The following is a 26,853-nucleotide window of genomic DNA, read 5'->3' on the forward strand; positions in this document are numbered from 1 at the left end:
TGAGAAACTGTTCTAAAGGAGTTACTATGTATGTGTGTACATTAACCTGTTTCAAAGTAGAAAAACTTATTTCATTGTATAAAAATATCAAAACAAGTAAAACTAAGGGAAGTCATCAGTTAGATCCCTTAAATTATAACTTGCTTAACAATAACATCCTGTAACTTGCCTTTATTGACTGAAGTCACTTTAATTGTTCTTGCAAATTGCATACCCTCCAAGTTTCGTGTAGCATGAAGACACCTTTAAGCACCAACTATATAAAACGCCTCTGACGTATGGGTCATTATGTTAGTGACCCACTGGTGAAAAACTAACTGCAGTTTTGGACCATGAATTTTAAATCATTATAACTAGGTTCAAACACATCTTTATCAATCAAAATAGGAACCATTACAATCAACACATTTTGCCAACGAGAAATGTGTGTTTATTCCTGTAGCGTAAAAATCAGTGCTTTGGATTCAATGAACTCTTGAAAGCACATTCTGCCTCCTGCTGGCTGTGGGAGCATTTTTCCTGCAAAAAGCTGTCAAGATCCTTGAAGAAGTGGTAGTCCATTGGTGAGTGGTCAGGTGAATATGGCAGATGATGCAAAACTTCATAGCCTAATTCGTTTAATTTTTGAAGTGCTGGTTGTCAATGTGCAGCTGGGCAGTGCCATGGAGACAAACTGGGCCCTTTCTGTTGAGCAAGGCCAGCTGCAGACACGGCAGTTTGCAGTGCATCTCATCCATCTGCTGAGCATACGTCTCAGATGCAATGGTTTCAGAAAGCTGTAGTCATTGGGACAGGCAGCAGACCACCAAAAAGTGACCATCACCTTTTCTGGTGCAAGTTGAGCTTTGGGAAGTGCTTTGGAGCTTCTTCTTGGTCCAACCACTGAGCTGGTCATCACCAGTTGTACAAAATCTACTTTCCATCCGTCACAATCCACTGAGAAATGGTTCATTGTCATTGCAAAGGGTAAGGGAAGATGACACTTCAAAACAATGAGTTTTTGATTTGCAGTCAGCTTATGAGGCACCCACTTATCCAGTTTTTTCACCTTTCCAATTTGCTTCAAACGCCAAACGACCACAGAACAGTCAACACCGAGTCCTTCGGCAACGTCTCACATAGCTGGAAGAGATCAGCTTCGATGCACATCCATTAGCAGTTTCTGGGCCAAATGAGTTCTTGATTTGAGTTGTCTCTGCAGCTTTATGACCCATTTTGAACTCAAATAAGATAACTGCTCTAATTTTTCTTTTTATCTAACATCATTTCCCTAGTCTAAAATAAATACAAACAGCAAGTAGTAAGTCATTAGCAAAAAAAAATGAAAGAAATGTGCATTAAAATGATGTATAACATATCCACATTTATATAAGAAGGTATTCTAATATCAAAAAGCAAAGTTCAACAATTACTTTTGCAGACGGTAAAGCAGCCGCCTGCAATGCAGGAGACCAGGGTTCAACCCCTGGGCTGGGAAGATCCCCTAGAGCAGGAAATGGCAACCCACTCCAGTATTCCTGCCTGGAGAATCCCATGGACAGAGGAGCCTGGTGGGGGGCTACAGTCCATGGCGTTGTGAAGGGTCAGACATGACTGAGTAACTAACACACAACAGTAATGGTAACTCTTTCTGGAACATAGAGCTAGTCATGCCCAGTTAAAACTGGTCAAGACCACTGACCATTCAACTGGGCCTCCATGAGTTTGACCTCAGAGGGCCAAAAAATGTCACCCTCAGATCATGCTAATGCCATTTTCTGAACATGCATCTCATGAAGAAACGTGTGACTCAGATATGCCTATCCAGGACACCAATGACTTCACTTCATCATCCTTCCCTTCCCCCACCCCTCAGACCACCTTACTTCTTTATCCCATAAATATCCCAAGTCTGTCGCCTCTGGAAAGGCAGATATAAGATTTTTTGTTGTTGTTCTCCTGTCTCTTCATTCAGCTGCCTCATGAATAAACTCGTTCTCTTCTGCAAATATCAGTGTCTTAGTGTTTGCCTTACTGTGCATTGGGTAAATGGGCCTGCTTTGATAACACAAGTAATGATAACATTTTTACAATCACTGGTTCAATAATCATCAAACATCTACCACGAGCAAGGTATAGTCTTCAGGAATGTGAGGGATTTTTTACATATTAAAAAATAATATGTGGTCATCCCTGACCACTCACTAGTGTGTGAAGCACTTGAAGAAAGGCAACTAAATGTTCTAAACACTCAGGAGAGATCACACTGGCTGTGAACAGGAAGGTTTCCAGGCACCTTGAGGGCTGTGAGAGGCAGGAGCATTTACAGTGATGGCAAGGGTCTCCAGAAGCAAAGGGAACTGCCAAAAACTAGAGCCCCAAGGTAAGAAAGGACAATGTCATCAGGCAGCAAAGAGAAGACCAGTTTGCCTCAAGTCCAGGATTTTCGTTAAAGCAGTGAAAAATAGACGGAAAAAAAAGGTGCAAGACAGACTATGAAGACTTCTGAGGGCTAAACTAAGGCCGCTTATTACAGTGAAATGTTAAGAGCTCCCTAAAAGCATCTTTTACTCTCTAATCAAGCCTGGTCCCCTAGAATCTACCTAACATACACTCACAGAGCACTGTGTTAGCCCTCACACACACTCACAGAGCACTTATCACCTTACATTCTCCTTATTCAAATAATGCTCAGCCCCAATTTGAGCCTAGCAGAAATCAGCATTTATAGTGCTGGTAAACACAGTAATAACCATTATGCAAATAGTTTTAAGAATCAAGTTAGAATTTTATATTCTAATGTTTTTTCTAAGAAAATAATCACGACTTTTTAAGTAAGAAAAACACCCAAAAGACAAGCCTATTATGTCCACTTTGGTTCTTTGATCTCTTTGGTGAAGATTAATCATTTAAAGTAGCAATTGCTGGTAATCTTTCTACCAAAAGAGTTTAGGGAGAAAATCCTTAAAATCTTCATTTTAAAATATTTTAAGAAAACACTAACAGTAATCTGTCAGTATTTTCAGTCAGATATGAAGTGATGGGTATAAAAGGGGTGTGGACTGAGTATTTTCTTAGGGTGCCCAGAAATGTAACAAAAATGTTTTCATGAGAGAAAACATGAAACAAATCTCACTGGAAAAGAAGCAAAACAATCAGTCTTTTAAATGTAACACACGTATTTAAATTCTACATGCATAAAAACAAACATTTACAAGGATCTCCAGAATTCTGTAAAGTGAACTATGACTTAATGTGCATAAAGCGAAATACTGCCACTATTTCCTCACACCCAGTATGAGGACTCTGGTCATTTTCAGTTGTCACTGTTGCAATCTTTATCAAAAAGGGACGGAAATCCAACAGTCAGCAATGACACAAAAAATTACTGAAAAGGACTATTAGTATTATAGTAAAATTTAAAACTGCATCTTACTCCTTTAATTTTCAACTTATCTAGAAATGAAGACTTCACAAGCAGTGTGTACATCACCAGTATCCTTAACTAACTTCAGCCATGGGGCACCCCATGCTCACACCACGTTTTCCTGTACTAAGAACTGTCTATAAAAAGTCCCTCGCTTCACCTGAATAGCAGCACACACTAGCATTGGCATCTCTGAAAGCCACTACAACCTGAGTAATTGTGCATTATGAACAAAGAGGCCTTTATAAAGCCCAAGTCAAAGCTCTAAGTAACAACCTATTTCAACTGAGACAAGCTGACTTGAACTCGAAATTATACTTACTCCATTCATTAAAAGAAATGCACAGAATAAAGCATTTAAAGCGGCTTTCTTAAAAGGCAAAAGGGGAGAGACTAATTTCCTATGAATTCCTTTTTTATCTACTTCACTTTTAATGCTTACATATGGACGTGAGTTTGAGTGAACTTCAGGAGTTGGTGATGGACAGGGAGGCCTGGCGTGCTGCAGTCCATGGGGTGGCAAAGAGTCGGACACGACTGAGCGACTGAACTGAACCGATGTTCTTAAACGTGATTCTGCCAGATACTTTTCAAAATACCACCAGTCCAACTTCAGATATTTTTACTGGGACTATTAATCAGCCATTCTACTCATTTAAGTCAAAAGTAATTTAAAGATAACTTAAAACCTTGATGATTTGCGTGAATGCAGCTCTCACAGGCACAGAGAAGGCTTTCAATGTGCCACAAGGTCCCAAGCAGCATTCACAGACTACTAGTAAGAATCCCTGTGTGTTGGGTTGTCAGTGTTCAATAGCATGTGTACTACCACCCATTTCTAAGCTCTCCTTTACACAGAAGAAAATTTAATTTTTTCCAATGAAAGGAACTTTAGATTTAAAGAAAAGCCATTACTTCTAAAGGGTCACAGCATCCAGAGACCATCTTCTTAAAAAAAGGTGAGTCTTTACTATTACAGATTGATGGTGAAGGAATCTTTACCAGAGACTAGAGAGCTGTGCAGCTTACTGGTAAAGTTTTTTTTTTTTTTTTTTGGCAAACTTTTGGGAACCATCTGTTTCAAAGATGCAGTCATTAGGGTTCCCTGATCTTTAGAACGCAGCTTTCCCAATGTTCTCTCACTCAGCTCTTTGCACATTTAACTTCTGTATCAAAACTCTTAGAATAGCTCAGTCTCCCTGAGGCCAGAATGCACATCTACTGTCTTTATTTTTATTTTCAAATCATTTTATAATGTTTTTAGTGCAAAGGATGGTAATGCATGAATAACCTTCCCCAATGTTCTAACAGCACAGTTCAAATAAGTACTGAGTGCCTACTGTGAGCCAGGCACTGTGCTGGTGCATAGGGCCCCTCACCACCTTGATTCTTCTTGGAAGAAATCAATCAGAAGAGACACTCCTATAAACAAAAAATTCCAGTGTCCATTCTGTAAGCAACAGACCTAAGTTTTGAGAAATACCTAATTATCTGGAAGGAAGTTTGCCAAAATGTCATCAGTAATGAGACATTACTTTCTCAGCTCCCTGATATTTTTCCAGATTTTCTATGATGTGCATTTACTGATTTTACAACCCAAATAAAAATCTAAATAATGAAAATTAAATAACAGCAGCAATACTTATTGAGTACTTATTACATGCCCTAGGTACTACATGCTTCATGTACCTCACTCAACAGAAAAACCCTGTAATAGGAAAACCATCCACATTTTAGAGAGGAGGGAGCCACATAAGCAGAAGTTGTGAACAAGTCAAAAACAGCCAGTAGTGTAATTCTGAGAGAGATGAGTCAAACAGGTGTCACTTGTTGGACATATGACAAATCTCACTGAGGCCTAGTTTCTCATGTAAAATGGAATTAATAGGGCCTACCTATTAAGAAAGTGAAGAGGAACTGAAGAGCCTCTTGATGAGCGTAGAAGAGGAGAGTGAAAAAGCTGGCTTAACATCAACACAGTAATATTAACGCATATATATGGAATTTAGAAAGGTGGTAATGATGACCCTATATGTGAGACAGCAAAAGAGACACAGATATAAAGAACAGACTTTTGGACTCTATGGGAGAAAGCGAGGGTGGAATGATCTGAGAGAATAGCATTGAAACATATATATTATCATATGTGAAACAGATCACCAGCCCAGGTTCAATGCATGAGACAGGGTGCTCGGGGCTGGTGTGCTGGGATGACCCAGAGGGATGGGATGGGAGGGAGGTGGGGGGGGGGTTCAGGATGGGGAACACACGTACACCCATGGCAGATTCATGTCAACGTATGGCAAAACCAATACAATATTGTAAAGTAATTAGCCTCCAATTAAAATCAATTTTTTTAAAAAAACCTCAGCATTCAAAAACTAAGATCATGGCATCTGGTCCCATCAAGCAAGGGATATATATGGGGAAAAAGTGGAAGCAGTGACAGATTTTCTTTTCTTGGGTTCCAAAATCCCTGCAGATGGTGACTGCAGCCATGAAATTAAATGATGCTTGGTCCTTGGAAGGAAAGCTATTGCAAACCTAGACAAGAGTATTAAAAAGCAAAGACATCACTTTGCTGACAAAGGTCTATATAGTTAAAGCTATGGTTTTTCCAGTAGTCATACATGGATGTGAGAGTTGGACCATAAAGAAGCTGAACACTGAAGAACTCATGTTTTTGAACTGTGGTGCTGGAGAAGCCTCTTGAGAGTCCCTTGGGCTGTAAGGAGATCAAACCAGTCAATCCTAAAGGAAATCAACCCTGAACATTCACTGGAAGGACTGTCTTGACCAGACACCTCCAATCCCTTCATATCATAATTAAGATTCTTTCATGAATATTTAAAAAAAAATACTAAAACTTGTAAAATTTTAGTGGGTTAAGAAGGGAGAAGGAGGCTGGCTACCTGTCTCTAAGACACACATCTTTATTTCCCACAATTCCAGTTAAAAGCTTCATATTTTATTGACATAATACTAAAAATTACTCTGACTAAAAATAGGAACACAAGAACATTTCTGCAACAGCAATTTTCCTTGGAGTGAATATTAACCTTTAAAATGAGTATTTTACAGCATAGCTGTTACTGAAGATAAATCCTGTGGTTGTGTTGAGAGAATACTGTCATGAGATTAACAAAATGAAATTAAAAAATTAGTTTCTTAATTAAAAAAAATGGATCAGCAGGCAGATATGTAAGCTGGTATTCAGTAGAAGGTAGAAATAACTATCAGTGGTACTAAAATATATATATATATATATGAATTCTGACTTTAAAAAAGGACATTACATACTATACTGTAAAATATTTAGCTAAGGGAAATTCCCTGGCAGTCCAGTGGTTAGGACTTGGCGCTTTCACTGCTGGGGCCAGGTTCAATCCCTGGTCAAGGAACTAAAATCCTGCAAGCCGTGTGGCATGGCAAAAAAAAAAAATAGTTAAGAAATGCTATTTCAATAATTGAAGGGTACTAACTCTTCCCATCTTCATTGCAAATTATATTTCACTTGAATAACACTTAACCAACAGTTATACATAAATATGCAACATGCACTATTTATTTGAAGATGGGAAAGAAAACAGGATTCTCAAAAGGCAAAGAAACAGCCCTTTTAAAACCACAGATTTTACAGAATCTCTAGTATCAAGCAGATTTTCCCAAGCAAAATGTACCCTTTTCTCAATCCACCTGCAAACATATGAAAAGAAAATTACTATTTTTCCCTTCTAGTGACATCAATAAATAAGCCTCAGTAACCCAGAGAAAGATGTTATTTTCAGTATTTTAATACTGACTCCCTCTGCTGTATAAAAAAGGATTCAAAAATGTCATTTCCCTTAGGATCTAATTAGGTACAATTCTTTCCATTTGTTTCCCATAAAACACAGCTTAAAAACAGATAGCTTAACAAAGTAAAATATATTACTCTGGGTTAGGACAGTAAAAATAATCATCCTCCAGAATATATCCCTCAAATCTAAATTCTTTAGTCCAGAACTTAGACAAACCTAAGAAAAGAAACAAAAATCTAAGTATTCTTCCTGGGCCATGCTGAACAATTCAGTAACCTGAAACTTGGGGAAAGCATTTAAAATCCATGAACCTCAGTTTCTTTTTACCTGTAAACCTAAGAATGAAGGCACTTACTACACTCTGCAAACTTGTTAAGGCCAATATCAGAACCCAATTTAAATTCATTCTCTGAACAATTACTGACCACCTACTCACAACATACAGTGTACAGGGCTAGGATTGCCAAATTTAGCAAATGGAACATATTTGTATCTTAAAACTATTTACTGTATGTAAAAGCTAATTGCTCATCCTGTACTTTAGGGCTTCCCTCATAACTCAGTTGGTAAAGAATCTGCCTGCAATGCAGGAGACCCGGGTTCGATTCCTGGGTCAGGAAGATCCCCTGGAGAAGGAAATGGCAACCTACTCCAGTATTCTTGCCTGGAAAATCCCTTGGACAGAGGAGCGTCGCGGGCTACAGTCCATGGGGTCGCAAGAGTTGGACACAACTTAGCGACTAAACCACCACCACCTGTACTTTATCTGGCAACTTTCCCTGAAGCACATACAGAGATTCAAGTATGACAGCTTCTCATCTTTAGAAGACTTAAAAAAGTAAGGGAAATCAATGTATATATAAACAAACTACCATACAGGGAAGGGTAGTAGCTATGTAGCATTTAAAGAAAAGACCAAGGGGGGAAAAAGGTAAGCTGGGAAAACAGTAAGAGGGCCTTGGGGAATGGTTACACTCAACAAGCACTCACAAGATTCAAAGGAGAATAAAAAACTGACAGTGCTTAGTCACAGCCCCGATTTTGGCCAACAGACCTGTGTAGTCACCAAATACCCTCTTCCATTATACAAGGTGGAAACAGGTTTTGAAGTTATTTGCAATATTTTCACACAGATCAATTTAAATTACTTCAAAAAGACATGCATTAACACCTCTCAATAGAAAAGATGTACAAAAATGCCAACTCCTAATATTCTGACTTATCTCCCTGTCAAATCGAGTTGTAGTTCTCCGCTTATTTCACCCAATATTACTGAACAAATTCTGTCCAATGTAGACGGGGCCGGTAAGACTAAAATCTTCAGAAGATGTCGTCCTTTTTCTCACTTTCTGTCGTCCAAGCAACTGTTTCCTGTCTCTGCCTCCTAAGTAAACAGCTCTGTATGTTTCACTCTTCAAACAGTTTTAAGCATATCATTTTTATACCAGATGCAAAAACTACTGCTTCTTTACTTTGCACTTCCTGCTCCAACCCTCTGCAGACGCTCTCTTCTTTCTACAGGCCCAATTATCATTCTTCATGACATAAGCCAACCCTGATTCTAGTCCATGAGTGGAACATTCACACAGCTCAAAAGTTAAATAACCAACTACGCTGGAGGACATGTGTATAGAAAAGGTGTAGTAATGCAGAAAATTTATGCATATCATTCTTTCCCCTCATACACCCTCACACAATCTTACAGGTGAAAGGATTTCAGAGTCCACAGCTCTCTCATTTTCACAGGATGATGGAAATCATGCCCTATGATCATGTGTGATCATGTGAATCACTAGTCTACACTTACAGAGCGAGCAAGGAACCAGAGTCAGATTTTCTGATTTTCAGTTCAGTATTTTTTCTGCTAAATTACACTTCTATCCTACTATACTCTTACTACACCTTCTGACTGGTAGCTGATACATTCCATGAATTTTAATTCTATTGCACATTTTTACTCTTTTTGAAAATATAAAGAAATCTATAAATTAGTTATTCAAACTGTAATTAATCCCTCATAACACAGTAACCTAAAATTCAGCTTAACTAAAAAGCAAGACAGCAGATTCATGTTTCTAATAGTCTATATTTTTAACTCCGTAAGGAAGTGTGAGAAAAGTATTTATGTATCACAATGGACCAAACTGACAAGTCCAAGACAAGAACCACTGTCAGTATCAAATCTTAAGAAGATGCTGATCATTGTATCTTTAGTGGCAACTGTTTTATCAAGAAGTACTATACCTATCTTAGTAAGCATATAAACACTGCTGAGGTTAGGTTTTTAAACTCCATTTTCCTAGAATTAGGGGAGGGGGAAAAACTATTATTCAAAAACTACTGTTCTTATTTAATTTAAACATGTGTGGCTAGAAGGATCTATAAGTTTACAACCACAGGGATAATTAGATGACCAATGTTTCTGTGTTTTGAAAAGATTACCAGTGACAGCCCATTCCAATGGTCTTACCTTTGTTGAAAGCACTTTAAACGTGCTCTGCTCTGGTATTATAGGATGAAGAAGTCTCAGTTTCAAACTGTAATCATCTCCAGAAGGAAGTTTCACTAAAGCAGACAACTAATGAACATAGAATTAGTGGCACATTTTATAAATTAATTTAAAAAAGGGTAAAGTACTTAAACTGACTATAATTACAGAACTTTAGTACTGTTGCAGAGTATTTTTAAAACCTTATATGGAATATAAGATTTAAGAATCTCAAAATAATCCTTTTTAAAAATCTGATGTCCTTCATAATTCAAAAGGACACATGTACCTCAATGTTCATTACAGCAATATTTACAATACATTTACAATACATTACAGCAATATTTACAATAGCCAAGACATGAAAGTAACCTAAATGTGCATCAACAGATGAATGGATAAGAATGTGATGTGTATATATACATACGTGTGTGTGTGTGTGTACACATATATGATGGAATATTACTCAGCCATAAAAAGGAACAAAACTGGATCATTTGTGATGTGGATAGATCTAGAGTCTGTCATATAGTGGTCAGTCAGAAAGAGAAAAACAAGTTATCATGTATCAATGCATGCATCTGGAATGCAGAAAGATGGTAACAGACGAGCCTGTATGCAGGGCAGGAATAAAGAAGAAAACATAGCGAACAGGTATGTGGACATGGCAGGGTGGGGAAGGGAAGAAGAGGAGGGGAGACGAATGGGGAAAGCAGGTTAGACACGTGTGCTATGGCGTGTGAGACGGCTAGGGGGCAGCGGCTATACAGCACAAGGAGCTCAGCCGAGTGCTCCGCAATGAACTAGGAGTGTGACGGGGAAAGGCAAAAGGAGGTTTAAGAAGAAAGGGATGTGTGTATACATATGGCTGATTCACTTTGTTGCACAGCAGAAACACTGTAAAGCAATTCTACTCCAAAATTAAATAGCACTGCCCATGAAAAAAAAAGGAAAAAAAATGTAAATGGACTAAATGCTCCAATCAAAAGAAAAAAAAACAAAACCTGGTATTCGTCACAGAAACTCTTACATACCTAATTAAAGAACAGAGTATGTTTCATAACATACACTATACATTTAAATCTCAAGGAAACTCAAGATACAAGGGCCAAATAGTACAGCATGTAACAACAAAAGCATTCTTGTGCAAAACATCTAGTTCTACCACAAACTCTCTTAAATCTCTATCACAAGGTTTTCCACTAAATGCTAAGAAACCAAGTTATTAAAAGTCATACTCATTTAATATGGTTAAACTCATAACAAAGAAGCAGACCTTTTCCATTAAGTGTACCACACAAATGTAACCAAAGCGTGGTTATAATGTGTCTAAAGTTCCCAAATGTGTCTTTTATATTTACCAACCAAGTTCTGCTTTAAATCCCAAATCTAAAGAGGAAACAACGCACATCGAGCTATAACCTACAGTATATATATATACTCTTAGTCTCAAAACTTAAAATGATGCAAATAGAAAAGGAACACTTCAGATTTTCATCAGCATTTCCATATTATCTCAGGAAGAAATGATATATATTTGATAGATTGCTATAAATTATTCTGCAATATAATTTATTTATATTTACAAATTGGAGTAGGAAATGTCAACCCACTCCACCATTCTTGCCTGGAAAATTCCATGGACGGAGGAGCCTGGTGGGCTATAGTCCCTGGAGTCATAAAGAGTCAGACTCAACTGAGCACGCACACACACACACACACACACACGCACACACACATTTATAAATAAAACTATTCAATCTCAATCAAAAATAACTCAAAGACTATAATGACCTCTTTTTCTGAAAATTCCACATTTACATCATTCTTCTGAACATTCTTGATCATAAGTGTAATGATTACTTGAGATTCTGTTTGATACCAGTCATACCTATTAAAAAAGAAAAAGGAAACTTAGAACTTCGGAAATTCTTAAAGTTGCTTCTTTGCTTTGTCAAGATAAAAGTTACAATCTGATGAACAACAAGAGCTCCACCTTGAGGAACAAAAGAGCAAAGCAGCTGCTGGCTCACAGAAATAATTTTATGTAACCAATTCCACATGATCTGTACTAACGGAAGAGAAAATAAGGTAGATGATGTCCCAACTCTCTCCAGTGGATTTAAATACTCACATAATTTTTTAGGTTCTAAAGTATCCCCAATAGTGTTGTGCTTAGGCTAATTTTTTTTCTTTTTGGCCACGCCATGGCCACGGGATCAGTTCCCCAACCAGGGATCAAACCCATGCCCCCTGCAGTAGAAGCTAGGAGTCTTAACCACTGGACTGCCAGGGGATTTTAAAAGTAAACAATAAAATTTATTCTAAACAGATCATAGTTCTAATACATCAGCAATAGTTTTATCCTCTCATTTCAACCTAATACTAAGAAGTAAACGGTTCTATCCCAATTTTACAAAAAAAAAAAAAAAGGCTCAGAAGGATGCGGCAATCAGTTTAAGTCAGTAGCAGGTGATACACTGGACCCGACCCGATATTCCAGGATCTCTTTACCGAAGCTTGGGGCAAACAGTCCTGAGCACAGGGAGAAGGAGTAAATGAGCTAAAATTAAAATAATTCAACTCATTCTGTCAGGCACAGTATTAAATACAGCATCTACCTTCAATCTCCAAGTATGTGGGAAGATTAGCGTGTCGAGAGATTCTAATCGTGTGTATCTTTCCCTCTGAAAGCTGGGATCCTCACTTTCAAATTAAGACTAGATTGACCCTGTGAGAGAAGAGCTATTGATCTGTTCTGGCACTATTACATTCCCAGGATGAAGCACGGTGCCCTGATATGTGGTATATTTATTAAACCATTGTGGGATTATTTTATATATATTCTATACTCCAAACACCATAATTATAATTATTAAATAATAAGTACGGTGTTTGGAGTATAGAATATATATAAAATAACCCCACACTGACTCAGTGAACACACCATGTATCAGGGACCCTCACTTGCTACTTATATTCACGATTGTAACTGCTGCCTTCAGCAAGTAACTTTCAATTCATGCAGAATTATCCCATGAAAAATTTACTCCAAATATAAAAGGCAGGTAAAGTTACAACATTATCAAGTCTACTACTAACTTACTGACCTATGTAATAACAATAACTTAAATGTAAGAGGTTATTCTTAATATATGGAAAGATGGCATAATATGCAACCATGTGAAGCAAGTTTTAAGTTAACCTTAATATGAACACTAATTCAAATTGGTTAATGGTCTTACAACTATAGTTTTTCAAGGCTTAGTAAGATTTATCTTAAAAACTAAGAAACACTTAAACCACAGGTAGGGACTTGCTTACTATTAAATGACAGGGTTTCTTATCCCTTTAGGCATATTTATCATGCATTATGAAAAAGAAATCCTTACTTGATTTTTGACTGATGAGTCCTCTGGGATGCAGACTGATTTGGGCAAATCGAAAGAGAAAGATTTTTATGAGTTAGTTTAGTAACTGCATATTAAAAATGTATTTATTATTAATTTACCCAGTGCTATAGTTACTTTGATATGGAATAATTACATGAAAACTTCCTAGAAAGCATGGTATACATTAATGTTAAATAATATTCATCTTCACAAAAATCAGAATATTCAACATTTTAAAAATTTTATGAGTTTCCATTTCAAAGATCATTTTTCTTCTAAAATAAAAGCAGCAAAAAAAAAGAGAAAAATTTCAGAAGATATGTTTGGAAAAGATTACAGATAAAATGTCCAGTTCCAGGATTCAGCAATGCTCTAAACTGAAAATAACAGCAACATTTAAAAAACCATTTTCAGGAATGTAGTGTTAACACCTCCAGGCTTAACAATGGCAAAACTGCCCCGGAAAAGCCTATGGAGGAGGACTTCCACAGTGCCTTCCTGATACGGCCTGACCCCAGTCCCGGTCTCTCTGCAACAATCTATGTTGACCACTGAGAAACAAAGTGACTTTTTAACCAATTCAGATTTTCCTAAACTACTTATTAATAAATCTAAAGGACTTGCCCTGGGTCACTGGTGGCCTCTAACTTGTTCCTAAAGAAGAAGGGAAGAGACAGCATTTGGAGGAAGAAAATAAGTAAAACTGTCCTAGAGACATGCAGAACTGCCAGAAAGTACATTCGGAGTACTGTCTCAAATATATTCAATAGTAATATAATTAAGTAAAAACACAAAGGATTAAAAACTTTGGACTTACCACCTCGGGCTGTGATCCTGTTAAAAACATAAAAAAGAAACATTTTCAGATAACAGTACATGTATAGACAAAATTACATACATGATTTCTAAGGCACAAACATATTATTACGGAAACCAATTCTCCATGCATATCTAATAAGAGAAACTGGTTTAATTTTACAGTCTGCAGTCACTTGAGACTCCTCAGTAATTTCTTACCATTGCAAAACAAATCCGTTTGAATCTCCCTTTCAACATAAGGAATCAGGTAAAAAAATGAAAATACCTTTGGAAATCCCAATCTAATAGAACATGCACTACTTAAATTATAAGTTATAAAGTTCAAAACAAAAAAAAATGACAAACACTGACTTCTTTTTAAATTGAAAGACCATGGGAAATCTGCACACTTACCATTCTGAGCTTCTTGACACCTTTTAATCCAAGCAGTTAAATCAGCATCCGCACCTGGAAAGAACAAACGGTAACAACACTCACCTGCACAACCCAACACGCTCACTCACCACATGCTGACTGCACACCGCCAGGCTACGTCACGGCTCCAGAAGCTACGGATCCAACATGAGTCAGATGGAGACATCTGTCCTCATAGTGTGTAGCCAGCCTTAATATTATAGCTATTAGTTAGGTTGAATATTTATTTTGTTTATCCTGAAGAATTCTGATTTTTAAAAAATCGATTTTAACCAGTCAACCTTATTGGTTCCTAGATACAGATAATCTCCATTTCTCCTCACCCCTTTCCTCTTAAAAGAGCTTCCTCTCACACAACAAAATCAGACCTGAATCAGATTCCAAATACGCCATCAGTTGAGGGAGGACGGGTCTGCAGACCTGGCAACCAGCAGCTGGGCTAAAGCTCAGAAGCCTCTGTCCACCTGTCTGCTATCTAATGAAGTTGCTTATCCTGTCTACTATTTTTTCAGCAGCTTTACTTATTACCACGCCTTCAACACCAAGAAGCATCTTTATATTCGGCAGAGTTTTGTACTCTAAGTATCTCTAAGTTCCATGACATCCATTGACACTACATACAGTGAATCATAGTTCACTGCATAGACAGCAATGCAAGCATGTACATAAGCAAATTATTTCTGAAGACTCAGGGCAATGACAGTATCTAAAAAGTCATAGCATCTAATAAATTATAATGTTAAGAAAGATTATTAGAAGTGATCGTAATAAAAGTTTATTAATTTAAGCTAACTGCAGGTACCACTATTCTGAAAAACACAAAGTTTAAAATTTCTTAAAATGAAATTTTCTAATTCATTAATTTACAGACAGAATTCAACTATATAGGCCTTAAAATACATACACACACATTTTAGAGGTGAACATTTATATAAAAATTCTAAATGTGAAGAACCGATTATTCAAATTAATCAGTAAATAAGCTGATTCCTATCATACAAGGGGGGAAAAAGGTAATATGGAGTTAAAAATTTTTTACCCCAATAAAATGGAAGCTGAATAGTTTAACATAAGATTTTCCTGGAATTAAAAGATGAATTTGATTTTAAATTAAATATCCTCAACAGAAATTTTACCAAAGAGCAGACACCCTCTTCTGAGGCCACCTCTGAAATAATTCTAGGATAAAAGCCAACGGCATGATAATAAAGTATCAAGGAAGGAATTTAGGCAGGGAACTTTGTTTCTCTAAAAAAAAATAAGAAATAGGGCTTAGAAATCTAAAGATGAAGTGACTCATGTCTCATCAGAGTTTTCAAGTATGTATCAAGACACCAAGAAAACTGGACTCTAGAATTTGCGAAGTGTATACATGCTGGCTTGGTGACTGAATAGCCCTATTATTCACATACCATGCTTGGGATAACCAAGTTTGAGAGTACCTCCTACTGCCTAGATCTCTTCTTTCCTAATTTGTAGGTTTTGTTTGCAAGGTTGGGCTTGTCACCCTTCTCAAGTAGGTACACAGCAGAAAAGCAAATATTCAAAGCAGTATATATTTTAGTGTATAATCATGTATGACTTTTGTATGAGGGTTTTCAATCTCAGCATTACTGACATCTGGAACCAGATGCTTCTGTTGTGGGGACTGTCCTGTTCAGGATGTTGAGTAGCATCCCTCATGAGATGTCAATGGTATAACCCCCATCCACCAGTCAGGAGAGTCAAAAATCACTGCAGACATTCCAAACATCCCCAATGGAGGAAAATCATCCCCAGCTAGGAACTACTGCCTTAGAGAACTATGGGTAACACTCTATCATAAGATGGAGATAAAATGAGAGAACACAATTAAGACTATGTTGTCTATAATTATCTACGAGATTACTGACAACATTTTGTATTTTGCAGATTTTTTTTGATACTTGGCTCTTAACAAGTTCTGTATATTATACATAGACTGTTGGCATAATTTTCATCTATTTCTCCCAAAAAGACAGTATTAGGAATTCACAATACTCTCAAAGTTCCATGTTTCTTCTATACCTTATCATACTTTACCCAAACTTACACTTCACCTCTCAATAAAAATCTTTGTTCTAAGATTTCCTTATCTCAACAATCTGAATAACAACTTAAATAGACTTCAGAACGTGAGCGCAAGTTAAGCTTTCACTTGTCCATTAGGAAAAAATTAAAAGCCAGACCAGTACTGGGAGCACACCAAGTGTTTAAACAGTTCTTTTGCTTCTAATGATAACAGTTTTTCTGTGATTTAAATGCTAAGAAAGGCCAGTTTAATCAAATTTTAAGTAAACTCAAACTCTGCAATCAACACAAAATGTCATTAAGAGAAAAAAGTGTTTCTATAATTAACTTGAGATTATACTAACAAGATTCAGTTATGGTATTTAAGATACACAGATATAATGGACTAGTTTACTAACATATAATTATAATACTTACTATTTAATTTCTGTCCTTCTGTAAAAGTTTCTAGAGCAGCAGCATAGTTTTTTTCATGGTATTCACATATCCTGTATGAGCATATTAAAAACAAGCACACACATGTAAGATCATGAAACACAGCTTTCTTAAAAAAAAAAGTTTCTCATCTTTTAAAAGAACTTAAGCATGTCAACAAGCCAACAGATGTTCTAAAATACTCTAACATCTGTGTGTGTGTCAGTCGCTCAGTGGTGTCTGACTCTTTGTAACCCCATGAACTGTAGCCCGCCAGGCTCCTCTGTTCATGGGATTTTGCAAGCAAGAATACTGGAGTGGGTTGCCATTTTCTTCTCCAGGGGATCTTCCTCACCCAGGGATTGAACCCAGGCTCCTGCATTGCAGGCAGATTCTTTACCATCTGAGTCACCAGCATAACATCTAATTCCCATTAAAAATGTGGAACTCATTTCAGAAGGAATTTCTTAATTGTACATACTTGCTTATTCCAATGGAGAAGGCAATGGCACCCCACTCCAGTACTCTTGCCTGGAAAATCCCATGGACAGAGGAGCCTGGTAGGCTGCAGTCCATGGGGTCGCTAAGAGTAGGACACGACTGAGTGACTTCACTTTCACTTTTCACTTTCATGCATTGGAGAAGAACATGGCAACCCACTCCAGTGTTCTTGCCTGGAGAATCCCAGGGATGGGGCATCCTGGTGGGCTGCCGTTTATGGGGTTGCACAGAGTCAGACACGACTGATGTGACTTAGCAGCTTATTCCAAAATATAGTTACACTAAGGAATTAAAGAAGCTTTTGATTCTTAAAGAATAAAGTTACACTTATTAACAGAAACAAGCTGGGATATAAAGTACACAGACACAGAGTCATCTTTAAGCGTAGTCTGTACAGCTTAGGCAAGAAATAGATGTTCTCTAGTCAGTTAAACACAGTAGGTTTCAAATGATGACACCAAAAAGGCATTTGAAATCATTCAGTTTCATCTATACCCTGCAGTTACTTCAATCATCACTATTTTAAACTATATACACACACACACAAACTGTGTATCTCATTGCATACTGCAGTTAATACAATAAAAGTATAAAATATACCAAAAATTGAATCCTATCTCAGCTATAAAATGTATAAACACAGAGTTTACTATTTACATAAAGTTTACAGGGAGGGTAAGTTCAGGATGAGGGGACACATGCATGCCTATGACTGATTCATACTGATGCATGGCAAAAACCATTACAATATTGTAAAGTAATTATCTTCCAACTACAATAATTTTTTTTTTTTTTTAAAGAGAGGGGAAAAAAAGCTTACAATTCATTCATTTAACCATATATAGTCCAGACCCCACAGGAAGAGTAGTTGCTGCCTACCCCTTTCTCAGCAGAGCAGTGGAACTATTTGGATTAAGTTCAAGGGATTTTTTTGCATCAGCAACAGCATCTGCAGATGAAAAAGTGGGTTTTTTGGTCAGTTACTTATGGATCCTAAGAAATACTACACACAAAATTTGAATTAGTCTCAGATTTTTAAGTTTTCAAGCTGGTGAAATGGACAAATGACTTTAAAATAGGAACAGCTAATCTGAGATAAAATTACCCTCATACATTCCTATTGACCTAATCCTCAAGCTCTTCAGGAAATGAATAAGGCTCCGTATCACAAAGTTCAGATAATTTCATTAACATCATTCATGTAGTTTGACTCAAGGTATTTAATTTTTCCCTACTCAGATTATCTATCCAGAATAATTAAAATTACAGAATATAGAATACATTCTTTTCATAAAAAACAGAACAAGAGAATTCATTCAAATGCTCTGTAAATTAGTAAATGTGATGCTATCCTTTTTTAGCATACCCAAGAACCAAAAATGAAATCTTACAAATTCTACACCCACTGCAGAAAGAATCGACAACCGTAAAATTTAAATGAGTGATGTGCAACATAATGCTTGTCATATTTTGGCTACTTCACCTTGTATGAAAGATCAAGTTAAAAGTCCTGGAAGATAACCTCTATTTTATTTGATTCACTGTATCCTGGGCAAAGTGTATAAGTTACTTATAGAGACAATGTACTTTGTAAGGAAAGTTACCACTGTAATTCCCAAGAAGAATGTGACAATAAGCTCTTTGACAGTAATACTGTGCATCATCTGGTTTCTGCTCCAAAGCCTTAGTCAGCTCCTACAAATACAAACATGCTGAGTGTCAGTAAATGTTTTTTAAAAGTTACTGAACTCTAATTAAACATGATCTTTAATAAAATAACCTATTATCACAAGCTATTTGGAGGAAAGATAACAGGGAAACAAGCTTGGAGCCTTTCTTTGCAAGAGGATCAATACCCCCCCTTCTCCCCTTGAAGGCCCACAATCGAATGTAATATCTATGCAAAGCACTTAGCAGTTTCCAGCCTACAGTAGGAACTCAATAAATGGTAATTATTATCACCTCATTTATCCTAAAGAGTTTAGTTGATATACATTGACCATCACTGATTTTCTCCTTCTTCTAATTTGGAGAAGATTCAAAGACCATGTAGAATTTAAGATCCCTAGAAAATGTGAAGCTGTCCAATAATTTTTAAGAACTGAAAGTTAAATCTAGAGCTCAGGAGGTTAATGGAACCAATAAATTCATAAGCAAGCTTACCTGGCCCTCTCCTATCCTCTTGTCAAAGGCCTAAGAAATTACAACATTCTGTCAAAAGCCCAGCCAGATACAGTATCTCATAGGTAGCTACTAAAGAATTAACAGAACAATTGAAACTTTTGCCACTCTGGGTAGTCACAGTATGTGTTAGCTGGAACAATAATGATGCAAGGAGAGAGAGCACGATCTGTGAGGCCAAGGACAAACGCAGGCAGACAGGAAGGCTTTGATCCCACAGCCATTTACCCACACATCCTAAGGGTTTTGGCAGCTTTCTTAGTTAAGCAAAATTCCTTCAACAGCCACACATGGGGTTCTGCTTAAACCCTGTAGTGTGATTCTCACAAAGAAATGTATATTATACTTGGTAATCAGATACCTGCAATCCAGTATACCTAAAATCGAAAGCAATGTTTTACCATCTTAACCCCTATCACCCTGATTCAAGCAGTAATGAAAACTAGATCTTGTTACTATATCTCTATTCAAAACAGATGCCTTACCAGCTGACTCAGAGCAAAGGCCCAAGTGCTCCCATGATCAGTTAAGGCCCTCCTTGACAGAACCCTCCACTCTCTTTCTTATCCCATCTCTTTAAAACTCTTCTCCTTGTTCCACAATGGCCTTCTCTTTGTTCCTCAAACATCTCCTGACCCTCCACCTTTTCACTACAATGCTCTTCACACTACAGTGTGTGGCGAAAATCCATTCCCTCACATCCTGGTCAGGGACTGGGCCAGAGACAAGATTCAAGTCCATGTCTGACTGCCTCCAAATCAAATCTTAACCACTATACACGGCCTCCTGGTAAAATTCCTTTACTCCAAGTTTCTTTCACACACCATCTAACATCTGTATTAACACAACAGTTCCTAATGAAATACTTAAGCTAAAAACACCACCTTGCACTAAACTTTCAAACAATTTGGAACACAGCTGATGGCTTCTTATGTACCTACTCCCAAAATCAAATTTCCAACCTCTCCTCACCAAGAACAGGTATGCTATAGGTCAAAAAGGCTGTCGTATTATAATAACATCAGGCTCATCAATTCAAAAAGTATTTTTAAACATATATTTTGGAATAAACACAGGCCAGACACTGGAGGTTCACAGATGTATAAAATATTCCTTTTCTTAAGGAGTCAGGTATAAACTTTGGAATTTTGAACAACCCACTTGCAAATGACCTTTAAAAACACCAACCAATTGTTGCAATTAGGGTGATTAGGTTAAATAAGCAACTGACTTACTTCGGTGTTAATAAAAAAAAAGAAGTTACCCCAAATCACCCAACACAAACTGAACTTTATAACACACCAATTTGTATGCCATGAATAAAATACAACAATAAATTTTTATTTTGAATATGGAATATACAATATAATAAAGCCAAAAAAGGTTAAGTTAAAATAATTGTGCTGTCTGAACTACCTCTGACTTGGGGCGCGTTTTCAGTGTTTCAACTGTTTCTGTGACAACAGCTGCTACTCACTGGCTGCTGACTGAAGGCAGGTATCACAAAAGGCAAGGACTTCGGTGCCGACACTTGAATCACAGCAGCAAAAAGGCTTTTTAACGCAGACTTACATGAAACATATCCAAAGATACAGTATTTCTCACATGAGTTGTTATAGTTGAGCAATTTATCGTTCTCAAAAGTAATGAAATCTTTTGAAGTGTAAAATATAATTACACTGAAATCTTTACCAAGATAATGGTAAAGAAAGTAAGTACCCTGATAACACAGAACTACAGGGGGAAAACTACTTTTTAAGGAATTAACATTGTTTAAGATTGCGATCTTGGAAAACTAACTTCCAAATCTTTAGAGCTTTAGGCTCTTTTAAAATGCTAACCAGAAAGGTAACTTGTTAAGATTAAAAGCAAAAGCAGACTGCTCAGACTGACCGAAGGTCTAAAGGCCTTTAGCTCTAGGTGTCTCATACTATCTCCACTTTCCACTTTCTTCCAGTCACACCTAATCCCCAATCATGGATAAACAAGAATACCAAGCCTTCTCCCTTCCTAAAAAGCAGTGCTGGAGAAAAATCACATAATCATGTAGGACTGGTATGTTTTATTCCAACCTGCTATGCCCTCAACAAAGCTATCTGTGGTCAGCTACTTCAAAGTCAGCTCACAAACATTTAATTATACACCTCAATCCTACCCACTCCTCCAGAGGATCAGCTTCATGCCCTAAACCCAAGACTCACTGCTTCTGAACTCCATAACCTGAGTAAGTTAGCCTCAGCTTTCTTGTTAGTAAAATGCACTGCATAGCTGTTCCGAGAATTACTGCAGGAATCATTTAATACATCTGAGTGCCTACCACATCGCAGGCACTACACCTAGAAGACAGTGGTAACCAGATACACAAAACCCCTGCTCCCCTGAAGCTTACATTGCGGCCTCATTCAGATAAAGTAGTCAGAAAAGACAGCTTCCTTGAGAAGGTGACATTTCAGATGAAATCTAAAGTGACAAGCATTTCTAAGCAAAACAATAAACAGTCAATAGAGAGGACATTCTAGGCAAAAGAACTGCTGCAAGTCCAAAGGCACTGCACCAGGCCTGAGTCAGACACACCTGAGTAACAGAAGAGAGCCGGTGGGGTGAGAACCTAGAGAGCAAGGCTCTCCAAGATGCCTACCTCAAGGGCCTCACCCTTGGACCTTACGGTACTTGTCATTATAATCATCCTTTCCAGTGGACCCAGTTAGTTCCATTTTACAGACAGGAAGTCCGATCAAGAAGAGTGATAGCCAGAACTTTTCTGAAACCAAGATATGGTAGACCCAAGCAGTCTGATTCCAGAGCCAGTGCTCTTAAGCACCATTCATATTGGGCCTCAAAAGATCCTTATAATCCACATAAACGTTTTCTCTCTCTGCTGAATTGAGACTTCCTCTGCAAAGATTTTTTTTCACTTCCCCAGTTGGCCTCTATTCTACTGTACCTTATATACCACTCCACTAGAGCATTTATCTTATATTCTAATGACCTGCTGACCTGCCTCTCTCTCTCATCTAGACTGCAAATGCCCTCACTACAGTATTTTCATCTTTAGATTGCTGGCTCCCAGTACAGCCTTGTTCACTAATATACACTGTTTAATGAAACATGTCATCAGCTTTATATACTTTCTCTTTATTCTTAATAGGATGGTGTTATATAAAAATGTGACATTTTAACTGCTATAATATCTAATGACCTTAATTTCAAAACAGTTACTTTAAACCAGCCCTTGGGGAAAGCAAGAGGGAAACTGACTCTTCTCATCAAGGTTCCAGCCCTACTCATTATTACCAATTACCTAGTAATTAACATTCACCTGTTTAACTCAGTGAGAAGATCATCTCAAGATTTAAAAAGGACATTTCCTCTTAACACAAGCTGGTTCTTACCACAATCATCCTCCCCACTCTGGGTTTCTGACTCAGGTCCATGGCAGGTCCTGAGAATTCACATTTCTAACAAATTTCCAGGTGATGCTCCTGCAGAGGGTCTGGGGATTACACTTTTGGAAACCACGAGAGCACTAGACTAAGAGCAGGAATCTCCTGTCCTCAGGCCCCTATTCTGCCTCTCCCTGGCTGTACACATCTCTGTGACGGATCACCTGGATTTCCTTGGGTCTGTTTCCTTCTGTAAAAAGGAAGGGTAAGGAGTACTGGCCTACAGGAACCATTAGTACGTTCAGAAAATCTGCAGTGGGGAATTCCCTGGCAGTCTTCACTTCCACTGCAGCAGGTATGGGTTCCATTCCTGGCTGGGGAACTAAGATGCCACATCACGTAGTGGCCCCCGCCCCAAGAGGAAAGAAAAAGAAAATCTGAGGGAGAGGGTATCCAAGAATTTGCATTTCTAAGGAATTCCTAAGTGATGCTAACGCTGCTGGTCCAAGAACCACTCTTTAAGGACGAATGTACTAAAGCTAACCACACACCTATACTATATAATTTCACTCCTAGAAAGAAAAAAAAAATTGCACTCTTAAAACAAAGGATATGCATGTGTTCAGCAAAATACATGTATAAGAAAATTCAGTGGTTTTATTCATACTAGCTAACAACTAGAAATATCCCAAATGTCCACTGTTAAACAGTGCTATATTAATACAGTAGAATACTACACAGCAATGAAAAAGAACTGTCCCTTCCCACAAACTTATGGATGTATCTCACATAATGTTTAAAGCAAGACAGAGTAGCTACACTCAACGAAGTATGATGCTGTTTGATACTATATGATACTGTTTGTATGAAATCCAAGGAAAACTAACTGATGGTGATGGAGTTCAGAACAGATGGGTAAGAGGAATCATTGGCTGGGAAGAAATTTAGATTTGTGTTACATACCACACGTCAATACGTAATTTTAAAAGTAAAATAAGTCAGATATAAAATGACCAAGAATCCATTATATTAATATTTTTTAATAGCAACTATTATATAAACTAGATTTCCAAAGGAGGCACAGGGCCTAAGGGGACCATACAAATGTAGACTCTTAATACAGATACTGAGCTGAAATAAGGAACTGTAGAGAAAAACTCTCAGTGCCTCTGGTAACATTATTCTAACAGTGACCCCACAAGAATCACTAGAAAACATCCCAGCACATGTGTAATCAACTGCTTCATTTTAAGGTCTTCATATCCCAACCCCCCCAAAACATAGTCCAAGCTACAGATAAAAAGCACCGATGGATTCCGCCCGGCTTCCTCTCCACCTCCTCTCTCACTACGTCCATCCCACTCAACCAAACGGGTTTTCTTGCTGCTCCCTATGCAGACCTACTTCACTCCTACTTTAGGATCTTGACACTGGCTCCTCTTCCTGCCCGAAATAATCCTTCTGCAGAGCTTCCAAGCTCACTCCCTCGTGCCTCTTCTCAAATGTCACCTCCTCTACTAACCATGAGTCAATTTCTTTCAGAAATCACAGCCAAGAGAAAGGTTCTCTTGCCTCAAAACCCTAACCTTACGTATGTTAGATTAGAACAGCAAAACAAAGTCTCCTCTCTTTTTAAGCTTCAAAACAAGAAACCCTGGCTAATTTTGAGACCCACTGCATCATGTATTCTTAGCTTGGGCTCTCTGTATTACTTCAAATTATTACTTAACTCACTCTTTTGGATTCCTTTACAGCTTTATAAGCTTTCACTGCACACAAAGTGCTTTGTAAGTCATTTAACTGTATAAATTAAGACTTTAATCCATAGCAACCAGTGCCTTTCACACAGCAGCCCCCCCACCCCCACCCCCGCCAAGAAACTGTTTTGAGAAATAAAACAAATGAGTGAATAATAAACAGAAACAGGGACACCTGGAGATTTTCAGGCACACAAGGGGGAAAGGTTTCTGTCCTAGTGGTGTGAGTTCAGACAGGCACTCAGCACCTGGTACATAAAAATAATCAAGGATGACCGCCAAACGAAAACCCGAATGAACAAACATCGAGCTGAGATTTCACTTTTTGTTCCAGTCACAAATACCATTAAAAAAAAAAAAAAAAACATGCCCCTTGAGGCCCACAATGCAGGTTAGCTCTACCCCTAAGACAGAAGAAGGTTACGCTAAGGAGCTCCAAGGATGCATAAAGGGACCAGGGGTGGAAAGGGGACAAGACGAAGGATCTAATATAACCAGGCCGCCGCGGGGCAGAAAAAGAAGGGGCGGAGGCTGTCAACATCGGGGCTGACCCAAAGGAGAAGCAGCGGCCCCGACCCCCGGAAGACAGAGCCGGGAGGAACCCGACGCGGCCGCCTGCCCGGGGGCAAAGGCTGTCTCACCTCTAACGCCGCCTGGGGGTCCTGCTCGATGAGGGCATCTGAGAAGCTCCGGAACAACCTGCTAGGAAAAGAAAGATTTCAAGCAGGGATCACGAACCAAAGAAAGGGGCGGGGGGATGCCAATTACACCAAAGAGATGGAAAAACACGCACCTCGCGGCCGCCACAGGGCCCGCCGCCGCCGCCGCCATCTCTAATCGTCACGGTTCCCGCTGCCGGAGCTGCTCTTCCCGGGGTTACCAGCGCCGCCGCCGCCGCCGCCCAAGGGGGAAACTTCTGGAGAATCACCCACCGAGCTTCCGTCCTAAGTAGCCAACGAGCAGCCGCGCAGGCTGCTGAGGGGAGGGGGGAGAAGAGGCGAAACGCGGGCGCGGGGCGGGCTGGGACCTTGGAGGACCGACTCTCCGGACCCCGCCCCCCCGGCCGCTGACCGACGGCGCAGGCCCCGCCCCACCGCAGCCATGGTTACGGAGGCCGCGGCGGGCCACGCTCGCCCTCGGTCCTAGTGCGCGCGCGCACTACCCGAGAGCCTCCGGGCGCGGTAACTCAGTAGGACCCTTGTACCGTACAGTTACCCTCAGGAACGTGTGGCGTTTGGGAGATGTTTGTACGTCTGTCAATTACACACGGCACATCGAGCTCCATTTTCCCCTACGGCTCTCATCATGGCTCCCCAGAGGCAGCCAAGGCTTTCGCGACCCGTGACGCTCTCGGCTACGTGTTCTTTTCCGGGAGCCACTTCCGGAGGGTGGCCCGTTGACGCTGGGATCCTGGCGCCGAGAGCCCTGAGGGGCTCGCCGGGAGTCGCTTTGCCCTCGTAATGGCTAGACTGGATTTAACGCCTTTTGGTTCCGGTTCGGGCTGCCCGCTCGGTTCCCCAGAACTTCACAGGCCGAGGCTTTCTCCCCACTTGACTTCCCAGATAAAAGAAAATTGTGTTCCATCCGAAGGCGCTGAAGGGAGAAAGGGAGCCTGAATTTTGTCTCAGTGCTCACTCAGCGGGTCCAGCCCTCCTCCCTCAGTGCCCCTCGACCCGTGCAATTCCAATAGAAGAAACTTAGAGCTAATGCCACCGCGGCGGGAGCCGGGGAGCAAGAAGGCGTGGGAATGAGCCGCTCGTTCATAGAGACGAACAAGGAACTGAACTGGAGTATCTCCTCCATACGAAATCTAAACTTAAAGTCCGGGGATTCAGTGGTGTTAACACCCTCCAGTTTTGTTCTAAAGGCTAAAAAAGAAAGGGCAGTAGTCACTGATGTGATAGCAAGCAGGGACACAACTGAATATAATGTATACGGATGGAGTCCTCATAGGTTGTAACTGAGCCTCAGTCTGGTAAGAAAGGGAAAAGGCAATTCAGACAGAATAGGACGCGTGTTAGAAAGTGATGATGTGAACTCAAATTGTAGAGCCAAAATTCAAGCTAGCAGCAGACTGGGTGGAGAGGTAGGTACATGCTAGGTCATAAGGACTAGGTGTACTCCGCTGAGAAGTTTGAATGGAATTCACTTAAAGATGCTAAAGCATTATAGGATTTTTACTTGAAAAAGGCATTAACGGTTAAATTTACATTTTTGTTTGTTATTCTGTCTGTACTATGGAAGACACA

General features: G+C 39.0%; 1 protein-coding gene across 3 annotated transcripts in view; it reads right to left on the bottom strand.

Moving 5' to 3' along the window:
• The window catches only part of SUGT1 (SGT1 homolog, MIS12 kinetochore complex assembly cochaperone), a 52,601-nt gene extending 26,658 nt beyond the window's left edge, over positions 1-25,943 (bottom strand). The window contains exons 1-11 of one of the 3 annotated variants that reach the window (XM_070380221.1): positions 25,820-25,943; positions 25,398-25,579; positions 25,246-25,306; positions 18,888-18,978; positions 18,163-18,232; positions 16,786-16,856; positions 14,299-14,352; positions 13,904-13,920; positions 13,087-13,121; positions 11,489-11,585; positions 9,677-9,784 (exon numbers count right to left, since the gene is read on the bottom strand). In XM_070380221.1, the coding sequence (XP_070236322.1) occupies positions 9,677-9,784; positions 11,489-11,585; positions 13,087-13,121; positions 13,904-13,920; positions 14,299-14,352; positions 16,786-16,856; positions 18,163-18,232; positions 18,888-18,978; positions 25,246-25,306; positions 25,398-25,435 (642 nt within the window). In that variant the 5' untranslated portion in view covers positions 25,436-25,579; positions 25,820-25,943. Of the gene's footprint in view, positions 1-9,676; positions 9,785-11,488; positions 11,586-13,086; positions 13,122-13,903; positions 13,921-14,298; positions 14,353-16,785; positions 16,857-18,162; positions 18,233-18,887; positions 18,979-25,245; positions 25,307-25,397; positions 25,653-25,819 lie in introns of those variants that run through there. The other 2 variants (XM_005903833.3, XM_070380222.1) reach the window with 2 other exon arrangements.
• Between the last annotated feature and the right edge of the window lie 910 nt (positions 25,944-26,853).

The sequence above is a fragment of the Bos mutus genome, chromosome 12, assembly GCF_027580195.1.
Source record: "Bos mutus isolate GX-2022 chromosome 12, NWIPB_WYAK_1.1, whole genome shotgun sequence".
Classification (NCBI taxonomy): domain Eukaryota; kingdom Metazoa; phylum Chordata; class Mammalia; order Artiodactyla; family Bovidae; genus Bos; species Bos mutus.